Here is a 10,861-nt window from a genome sequence, read left to right as displayed (position 1 = left end):
ATGAAACGATTACATCTTCATTGACGGTGCATACATTAAGATTTTATTATTTGACACAATTAGAAGGGGAAATGTCATCAAGATGCTTAAAGTTACTAGGTTTGTTTATTGCTTTATTTCACAGGAGTAGCTAAAATACCTGTACAGATGTTTAGGATTCACAGTAAAACAGTTAATCAAATAGCCATACAAATATTCATCATTTTATATTGTCAGGTGCAAAATAATACAAATCCAGTCTTTAAAAAAATATTTGATAAATAAAAGAAAGACCATTAGAAAAGCATTTAAAGTCAGAACTCGGAGGCAACAGAATATCGCATGCAATATTTATTATTATGTGTTAATAGTATGATTTAGAATACAAGTGCACTCGATGAACAACAAATAGAGATTCAACTAACTAAACAACTTATATATATGAAAACATAGCTCTATATGCGGTGGGGGCATGGACGGATTAAGAAACCACGGGCCCCTGGGCCTGGACGTGTCAAGGGCCCCCCCCCCCCACCCGCAAAACAAACAAAAAATCAAAAAAATTTTTTTAAATATAATTGTGTTTTTTTTACATCGCTAACAAAACAGTCCGTATGGAACACCGATACCGGAGCTGAGCAGACAACATAACGCGAATTATATGACCATGACATGAATGACTTAAGCCTAGCATATACCGGCTATGGCGCATCGTGTCATATCATCATATCAATACAAAGTTAATAACAGCTACTTCACGCAGAGGCTCTGGATTAGGGGCCCCCTGAGCTCATGGGCCCCTGGTGCCGGTAGGCTCGTTCGGTAATCCATCCCTCAGTAGGACTATTGGGGCCCTGTTACTGACATGAATGACTTAAGCCCAGCATATACCGGCTACGGCGCATCGTGTCATATCATCATATTCATATCAATACAATGTTAATAACAGCGACGTCACGCGAGGAGGCTCAGGCCCAGGGGCCCCCTGAGCTCACGGGCCCCTGGTGCCGGTAGGCTCGTTCGGTAATCCATCCCTCAGTAGGACTATTGGGGCCTTGTTACTGACATGAATGACTTAAGCCTAGCATATACCGGCATACGGCGCATCGTGTCATATCATCATATTCATATCAATACAATGTTAATCACAGCGACGTCACGCGCGGAGGCTCAGGCCCAGGGGCCCCCTGAGCTCATGGGCCCCTGGGCCTGGGCCCGGTAGGCCCGTTGGTTAATCCATCCCTGCTCAAACCCCTCCCCTGGGAAGGGAGGTTTGGCCGATTCACAGAATGGCTTAATTCTAAAATGAAAAAAAGAAATAATATAAAACAAATGAAATGAATAAAAAAGGAATTAAATACAGTATATATATATATATATACATATGGGGGGGGGGGGGGCAGCGAGACGCCGGCCGGGGACGCCGGCGAGACGCGATGCCGGCGAGACGCGATGCCGGCGAGACACGACGTCGGCGAGACGCCCCCGGCCGGCGCAGATGAGCGAGGACCGAACCAGCGGACAAAAAATTCAACCCGCGGCAACACTTCAAAAGTAGCCCAATTCCGCGGGAAAACCGCGGACCTGGCAACACTGGTCGTCTCTCACTCAAAGGGGAACATACGGGGTCTCTTTGCCTCGTGTCCAGGGGGGAAACAGCGCCCCCAAAGACTTGTGGCCAAAGATATATCGCATCGGAACTACCATAGAGACGTCTTTGAAGCGAGCATTGTGACGTCACTCAACCCACCAGTTCTAACTGGTTCTGTGCTTTGAAGTCGCCTGTGACGTCACGGAGCAGCGAATCAGACTATGTAATACTAGTGATTTCTAGCAGACGGCACGGATCTGTGAGTCCGTAGGAGGCAGTAGGAGAAAGTTCTAGGATTTGCCTGCCCTCCCTGAGTGTCGGCCATTGCCCACACACGTGGGGGGGTTTGTAGGCAAATTTCCTAAACTTTCCCGGGTGTAGAATCGCCTACACCTTCTGCAGGTGTGGGGGGGGGGGGGGTTCGGTTTGATTCACCTCGTGTGTCTCTGCCATAAGAATCCCTCACACCCCCCCCTGGGAAGGGAGGTTTGGCCGATTCATAGAATGGCTTAATTCTAAAGTGAAAAAAAGAAATAATATAAAACAAATGAAATGAATAAAAAAGGAATGAAATACAGTATATATATATACACATGGGGGGCAGCGAGACGCCGGTCGGGGACGCCGGCGAGATGCCCCCGGCCGGACTTGACTCGGGCCGTGACTTGTGACGTGTCAAGCCCCCCCCGCAACAAAACAAAAAAAGACCAACAAATGTAAAAAAGAAAAAAAGAAAAAAATATTTTTTAAACATCGCTAACAAAACAGTCCGTATGGAACAACGATACCGGAGCTGAGCAGACAACATAACGCGAATTATATGACCATGACATGAATGACTTAAGCCTAGCATATAGGCCTACCGGCTATGGCGCATCGTGTCTTATCATCATATCAATAGTAATACAAAGTTAATAAAAGCGACTTCATGCAGAGGCTCTGGCTTAGGGGCCCCCTGAGCTCATGGGCCCCTGGTGCCGCTAGGCTCGTTCGGTAATCCATCCCTCAGTAGGACTATTGGGGCCCTGTTACTGACATGAATGACTTAAGCCTAGCATATACCGGCTACGGCGCATCGTATCATATCATCATATTCATATCAATACAATGTTAATAACAGCGACGTCACGCGCGGAGGCTCAGGCCCAGGGGCCCCCTGAGCTCATGGGCCCCTGGGCCTGGGCCCGGTAGGCCCGTTGGTTAATCCATCCCTGGGTGGGGGTCATACAATAAATTGATATCAGTGTAAATAAGTCTGCACACAGTTGTTGGTTAGGGGATACATGATGTCATATTTGAAAATGTGTAAAAATAACACAACAGGTATTGATGCTAGGATTAACATAAGGTCTCACTATATAAGATTATTAATGCACTCAAAATAGTCACACAATGTTGGTCATCTGTTGACTATTTTTGGAAGCAAGCCATCCGAATGAGCTGTACTGCTGCTTCTGCTTTTCCTCTGCCCTTGAGGCTTCGCCCTCGCCACATCCTTCTCTGCATCCTTCGTGAACGTAGTGTTTTTTCTGAGCTGGTGAATCCCAAACCTCCTGCTGCATGTGGGCTTGTGACCTAGAAAAATGCAAAATGCAAAACACATCAGGAGAGGAACGGCTGCGGTCAAAGGTCACGCTCGAGAGACATTTAGATACGCACCTGGTTGTATGCACGTGTGCAGCACACTGAGATAGCGCTGCTTCATCTGCTGCCTCATGTGCGCTGTGCTGTAAACGTTTGCTATACTGCAAAGGTAGCGTCTCTGTCCAGCTGTAAGGGCTGGATGCTGAGACAGAAACAACACCTGATCTGATTGTGTGTGGTAGAACGACAGTCATCTTGTTACACCAATATTACAATTACCTCATTTCAACCATCTGAAAGCCTTTGACAGAAAACTAACTTTAACATGTGTTCCAGCGTTATGCGGTTACCTGTAGGAAGGGTGCAGACGTCATAGATTTGGGAATGGGTATCGTCTTCATGTGCTGGCCACCTGCAGAAGCATTCACGTGGCCTCTGTACATCTCGCTCCCTTGCTGACGAGGTCCTCTTTCAGAGCCTGCCAGAGGCCACAGGCAGCCGAACAACGGCGTATTACAGATCGCTGGTGTTACTTAAGCAGCACATTTTAATCACAACACTATTGAAAATTAATTATATCGTAATGCGTTTAATATATTAATAACACTTTAATATTTATTTTGAACAGGTTTTTCGGTTGTGTGTTCACATGACCTCGGTTTCTCTGACGTGAATTGACCAAAAACAATACTATTGAGCAACAGATGTACAATGTTGAGGTAATTGTCCTTCTTATACTATCACTCCACTATTCCAGAGGTATTTTTATATAGATATTTTTCAGAATATTCTTCTCAAGGCTTCTCAAATAGGATTTGTTATACACTACCAGAGTATAAAGTAATTATGTGTGTATATATATATATATATATATAAATAAAGCGGCTACTCTACAAACTAATTACTTTTTTTTAAATATGTGCTCATAGTTCCTTTGTACTTATATAATACAAATGCAGGCTTTTTACAAGTATTGGCTTCCTTCTTCGTTAAAAGATCTGCTTTCTTCTTCGACAGCCAGAAACAACAAAAGCAGACTATTTATTACTCTGAGTTTTAGTCACCAACTTGAAAGCAAACACCTCCTATACATTTTAGATATCATTTGCATTCATATAATATATTTTGTAATTCAATAATTAAAGAAATAGTTTTTTACATTACAAGTTTTTATGGGGAATATGACTCACCCTGCAACCATCTCTGGTTCGACTCTGCAGACCTACACACATAAATGAAATGCAAGAATTTCAACATTTTAAATGAATAAATGCATCCTCTTCATTCCTCCATTAAAGACTCGCTCACATCGTGCTCTTACCTCATTGAGACACTTCCATTTTTTAACAGGTTTTCTTTTTTCAGCTGCTCAACAAATGTAACCCTCTTCCACATCGTTATGGTTACTTACGATCCCGATATTTCCCGTTGATTACCCGAAGAGGTGGCGAGCGTCTTCATCAGCTCAGTACGAGTCGCAGAGCCTCGGAACGGGAAATGAAGCCGGCCCTGAAATCGGACGCTAATCCTTGGGTTCCAATTACAGTGCAGAGGCCTAATATACGTGAACCCGGTGTGTTCTCATCTAAAATGTAAAACACAAACTAAATAACAGGCCAATCTGTTTACACACTTTATTGAGCATCATGTCCAATATACATTGCATTGACACAAAAGGAAGAAGAAAAAAAATGGAAAAAAATAATGGTGTTAGGGTGGATTACCTGGATACACCATTTTTCTCAGCGTATTGCTTAATGACATTTCGAATGCACCGAATCTGTGCAAATACAGTGAACACCGGTCAGAGGTCATGGTAGGTTAGAAAATTCTGACTTCAAAAGGTAATGTCCACAGCAGTTATGTGATCATAAAGTCTACAGGAACCTACTAACTGTACACATCACATTCACCCAGAATGCACTAACAAATGGTTTCATCTCTAAACGGACCCAACTCCTTCAAACCTGATTGCATGCGCCAAAAGATGGTTTGCCATGTTTCTAATGTCAGTCACAGACCATAATCATGTATAACATAATTCAGAATAGATGTCGTAATGGCTCAACGGTCAGCAACACCATCGATGAGAGTGAACTAATTAAGCCGATGGTTTTCCAGACCCCACCCGAACACGACTGTGTATTCATTAAAAAATAAAACCTAGATGCAGGATTGTGTTCATGTTCCCCATCAGAACACTCATTTATACTTTACTAAGTGGAGAGTTAACTTCAAGTCTCTATCAAGAATTCCAACCCAAATTCAGTGATTAAGTAAAAGGTGATAAATATTATCTAGGTATGAAACAATCAGAACTCAAGATGTTAATAGAATTAAAAAGGAGCTTTACTCAACAATCTACCCAAAGATCCATCATCCTTTACCCACACGCTGGTGACGGGAAGCCGAATGTGCCGCAAACAAAGAAAGAACGCCTCGCCTAATTCTACGATGGAGCCCGCTTAAATCCTCCGTGTTTACAGATTGATAACTCAAACTGGAATCCTCATCAAATGTATTAACCTTTATAAATTGAGTTGAACTCAGATGCCAGTTAACCATTACACACGGGGAGTGCATTTGGTTGTCCGGGATTTATAATAACGTTGTGAAACGACATCAGACCATGTGGTAATTAACGTGTTAAAAAGGAGAGGTTCAGGGATGTTAGGGGTTTACGGTACCGATTGCAAAGCGAGACCCTAATTTAGTAGTTTAGTTTTATCCTGAGAAGTTGGCACAGACCTTCCGTTACCATTCGCTACGCTTGTGCAACTCAATACATTATAAAACCACAACTCTTAAATCAGTTAAATTAAGCCATTCCATGGACATCTACAGCGAGCAACGATACACGACAGAGCCGTTTGAGGGGATCATGCGGATTGGAGATTCGTGGTTTTATATCTCTTCGACATGCACAAGCATGAGGAGGTGACGCTAGCAGGAGGCCCTTTCCCAGAAAAATAAAGACCGTATGAAAATACTCTAAAGGTTCTCAACCAGCGGACTGTGAGGAAGTGAAGCCATCGAAAGGCAACAGTGATTCAATGACAGCGTTGAAAGTAATCACATCTATCGACGGAGATTTGTTGGCCTGACGCTAATCTGGTGGGAAGTCTTCGGTCGGGAGGACACGTGATGACCTAATGGGTAACGGGGGTTTTGTTTACACAATCTCGACCACTAAATTGCATAAGAAACCTGGTATAAAGTAGAAACTGTTCAGCAGCAGATAAAAAAAAGCAAGTTAATTTACAGTAGTGACATATTTTACATCATTAATTTCTTTCAAAATAAATAAAATTAAATATACAATTCCAGGTAGGAAACGGGTTAATTTCGCTGGTAAGGATCTCAAATGGGCTCATCTTGTGGGGAACGACGACCGCTCACAGAAACCTGGTTGAGGACAACCGATTCGTCGGACTGGCAAAACAAGGGGTGCAAAAGCCGTTTGCTGACATTTTCCCTCTGAAGGCATTTCCTTTAACTGAAACAAAACGAACATCATAATGCCGATTACTTAGAGTTCACGGTTTCACCAATTACTCAAAATTAGCTGAAACAACTTGATTCACTTACCCTGGAATTTACAATTGAGTGCTAATCAAAAGCCATCTCTTGACTCTTTCTTACGCAGCGAGCCACCTTCCTCTTGAACTCGCCGTTAGGGTCCTCCCTCCACTCTTTCTGTGGGAGCAACATTAAAAAAAAATTTCAGCAACACATCCTCAATATACTTTTACTGGCACAATAACAGGAAGATTTGTGTGTGTCTTTTCATGGGGGACGGCATTACAGGTGTAACTCACCGCCGCATCCACATTAGCTGGTGAGTCGCTGTTGGGGTCTGCCAGCATGGAGATAACGCTAATCATGATTGTCTCTACCGTGTGGATCGGAAGCCAGCGCTCCTCCGGCTTCTCATAACCAAACTTATCTTCTCCTGGCTCGTGCAGAATTGAGATGCAGACGTCTCCGTTCTTTGCAACTGTGAAGAACGGGGTAAGGATTTAATGACAGCCCTCATTCAAATTAAACTTCAATGTGTGGATCACAAAAAAAATAGCAAATTTCATTTATTTGCACAAACCAACTGATGGACCAACTATGAAGATTTAAAAAACGTAAACATCAAGATTAATGTGCTGGGCATGTTTACCATTTGGGTGCCAGATTTCCGTGATGAACTTCATCTTTGGAGGCCGTAGTGGATAATCATAAGGGAAGGTGAGGTAGGCTTTGAAAAACCCTCCTTCGCTGCAATACAAAGAACAGGGCCAGGACAAATAAGAAATTATGGATTTTAAATAGTTATTTATAGATTTTTACACAAAAGAAATGAAAGTTCAAATATGTTCTCACTTACAAAAGGGTATCTTGTGGACCAATGATCACAACTTCCCATTTATAAATGTCATCATCATCTATCAGACCAGCTGAAAAGCCCTCTACGGGGTTCTTGTTGAGCTCTGGGGGAAAACAAGGTAGAGGGTATTATTATTTATAAATGACAAACTGGAAATTTAACAGAAAACATAGATAAGCATGTATTAAGCCAAATAGTACAATTTGACTAATTAGCGCACACACACAATATTACATTACCGCCAGTTTATAAAGGGTCTGACACGTTTTTAACAGATTATCAGAACAAAGCTTCTTTTTTTTTTTTTAAATGAACCTAAACAAAAAAACCTTTACGTGGCAAAGTGCAACACAGATTCCTGTGATTGAACTCACATGGCAAATAGAAACAATCACAACAACATTTATTTTATTTTGTTAACCACAAAACTGGGACACGCATTGATTTTGTAATGGGCCTCAGCACCAAGAGAAAAAAAGCCCAGGTGCTGCAAGAAATGGTCCACAGTCAACACCTTTAGAGAACAATGACAATGCGGAACAGCCATAATGGCTCTGCGTTGATATCCCTGACAATGAAGAGCCAACCTGTGATAAAAGGCACAAATACATCTACAGAGAGCTGCATGTTGGGTGTTCTCCTTTTGTCCACCACTGTAAAGCGGTTGCAGGAGAGCTGGAGTTTGCATTCATGACACATTGATGATAAGAAATCGGTTAACAGCTGCTAAGCGAAGTGAATACGCAGTAAGTGCTGCATCGGCCCCTTTATCTAACACCGTGGCTTTCAAAAGGCGGAGAGTGAACGCTGCTGATTTGACCTGCTGAGCCTGCGTTTCAATTTTCTGACGCAGGAACCGTGGAGCTTTTAATATAACAACAAAGCATGCCGAATGGATGCCTCGAAACAATTCCCAGAGCAGACATTGATTAATTGACTTGAAGCGTTTCTCAATAATGACTTTGATAGCATCTGCACACGAGATATTCAGTTTTCAGTTTATCATCGTATCTGAATATCTGGTGATGTAATAGAAACATAACTGTTTTGTGTCTCTCCATTTCCGAGTGAAGAGAGTGCCTGTTGGTTTGATAAGTATACAATTTGGCTGATGTTCACTGAATCAAATCGAGGTTCCCAAAAAATAATTAGCACTGTTGAAGTGAATCACCGATTTGCAGATTGAGTCCACCACCAGTTAGTGATTCACAAACCCACACGCAGAGCAACCAATGGACATCAGTCATGTGATGGGATGTTAAAGTAGGCGGACGCAGTGCTGGATGGATGCTGACCACAGTCAGTGCATCCCGACTGTACAGTACTTTATCACAGCAGTGGTCACTTTGACCATGCACAGCTGGGAAAATAATAGACATCTTGTGATAAGGTGGAATCTGCATGTTTACCCTGTTGTAAAATGGTGACGCTCAGATATCTTTTCTTACTTAGAATAATGTAATACCTAATATGTTGCGACATACAAGGAATTAAGGTGGAAGGTGCATGGCAATAAATAATACACATGTGCAATAATAAATACATCATTTAAAGATAAATATAGTAAAAGGAACAGATAACAGTACTTTAAAACAAGTGTATATTATACAATTAAAGTGTAAAGAGTCAGTGTGGGTCATAAATAACCTTATTGGATTTTTACAGTTGAGATACATTTATATTGACTGCCTTTTTTCACTTCTCTTTGTGTGTGTACACAAACACACACACAAACACACACACACGCACACGCACAGTGTACTATCAGTCAGCTGCACCTGTACATGAGGGGTACTGGTATGTCCTTGTGCCTGGCATTAACTAGAAGAAGAAAAACAACAACAACAAAACACCGCAGCCCCACCAATCGTATTCATCTTGATGATAATAAAGCAATCCAACAGGAGGACTCGTCCCTGAGGGCTTGAGATGCGTCTCCTCACTAACAGTCTCAGAACAACAGAAACATGAGATATTATCTTACAGAGCAAACCGTGTGTAATCATAAACAAAGTAGCAGCATCTCCGCCTATGCACGGCTTGAGATATGCACCGCTAACATTCGCAATCCGAGAGTTATCAGGGCAGATTAAGCCTGGATTGATTATTCCTTTGTTCCGTCCGCTAACTAATGTCGAACTTGCTAGCCCGCTAGCGAGGTCGGCGATGAAGAGTCGGTGTTATTGAGCCACGTAAACTTGTAAATGTGTATCTGTATGTCCCTTCCTTCAGCTACTCGAGGTAGCTGAGCTGCACCGATAAAGGAGCCCATTGTGTCGCCCGGTTAGCTTCCCGAGCCTCTCTCCTATGGCGTAAACACAGCTTTGCGGGAGCCACAAAAAAGCGCTAACGTTAGCTTCCTTTATAGCGGCTATATAGCGCTCACAGTGTTGTATTCTCAATACCTGCCAGTTGCTTTCGGAGAAGTAATGCTGATTGTTCGGTCATGGTACGCGGACGTAAATGAAAATCACTTTGTGTCGACAAAATACTTTCCAAAAAAATAGAGCTGAAGCTGAAATCGAGTTGAGATGTTGCGCTGCCTGCTGCTGATTTCCCTCTGTGTTTTGACACACGGTTCAGCTGCTGGCTGGAGCTGTGCGCATGCGCGTCTGCACTTGACTATGCGTGTGTGTGCGTGTATTCTGTGCGTGTGTGTTCAAGGCAACCTTTCTTTCTCGAGAAATCAACAGATACATTTAATTTCCGGATCATTTGAGTTCGGGTCGTGGAGACAGCTGGGACGTCATCTAAAGACTTATTTTTTTAGCGAGAGGGACTCGTGAAGTCAATGCTTTGTTGTCTTTTGAGAAATCCAGATGGTGATGATACTGACTATTCATTATTCATTTTCTGTTGTTGTTTACTACATGGAGTTGTATTGTGGTTAATGTGATTTGGTTTGTAAACACGTCTGGCCTTATATAACGTGTCGTAGTTTGGGCCTCTACCTGTCTCATTGTGTCATACATGCAGAGGGGAGAAGAATAACTCCTCCCAGATCTTTTTGTTTGAGTTTGTAAAAGTTTCTTAGTATTTCATTGTGATTATCTAATTAATTGGTGATATGACAAGTGTATTAATGCTAATTAGGTTTTGCTGATACCTGTTGAAACAATGCTTGATTCATTCATGGTTTTAAACAGAGACACAGTATGGCTGTATTATGAATTATGACATAATATAAATGAATACTAGTAATAATAAGCATTTTTGCTATTGTAGATGTGTCCCTCTAAATGGTATTATAACTATGCACAGTATTAATATTATATATTTTACAATATTCACCTTTTAGATCAAAATACTTATACTTGACTTATTTACGGCTG

General features: G+C 42.1%; 1 protein-coding gene across 1 annotated transcript; it reads right to left on the bottom strand.

The window, feature by feature from the left end:
- Window positions 1–4,774: 4,774 nt before the first annotated feature.
- On the bottom strand, window positions 4,775–10,086 carry LOC130197175 (ubiquitin-conjugating enzyme E2 G1-like). The gene is made up of 6 exons (XM_056419721.1): window positions 9,935–10,086; window positions 7,530–7,632; window positions 7,323–7,420; window positions 6,973–7,151; window positions 6,743–6,850; window positions 4,775–6,650 (listed from the first exon to the last, which is right to left on the bottom strand). Exons 1-5 carry the CDS (start codon window positions 9,975–9,977, stop codon window positions 6,764–6,766), a joined length of 510 nt encoding a protein of 169 aa, XP_056275696.1. The 5' UTR covers window positions 9,978–10,086; the 3' UTR covers window positions 4,775–6,650; window positions 6,743–6,763.
- Window positions 10,087–10,861: the final 775 nt, after the last annotated feature.

Source organism: Pseudoliparis swirei, chromosome 7 (genome assembly GCF_029220125.1).
Source record: "Pseudoliparis swirei isolate HS2019 ecotype Mariana Trench chromosome 7, NWPU_hadal_v1, whole genome shotgun sequence".
Taxonomy (NCBI): domain Eukaryota; kingdom Metazoa; phylum Chordata; class Actinopteri; order Perciformes; family Liparidae; genus Pseudoliparis; species Pseudoliparis swirei.
The sequence above is the reverse complement of the archived record's forward strand: the minus strand, read 5'-3'. Positions and strand labels throughout refer to the sequence as shown.

Coding starts and splice junctions, on each gene's coding strand:
- LOC130197175 (XM_056419721.1), bottom strand. CDS start 9,977: ATGACCGAACAATCAGCATTACTTCTCCGAAAGCAACTGGCAG. Junction 7,421..7,529: donor GGTCCACAAGATACCCTTTT/GTAAGTGAGAAC, acceptor TTTGTATTGCAG/CGAAGGAGGGTTTTTCAAAG. Junction 7,152..7,322: donor GGAAATCTGGCACCCAAATG/GTAAACATGCCC, acceptor CGTTCTTCACAG/TTGCAAAGAACGGAGACGTC.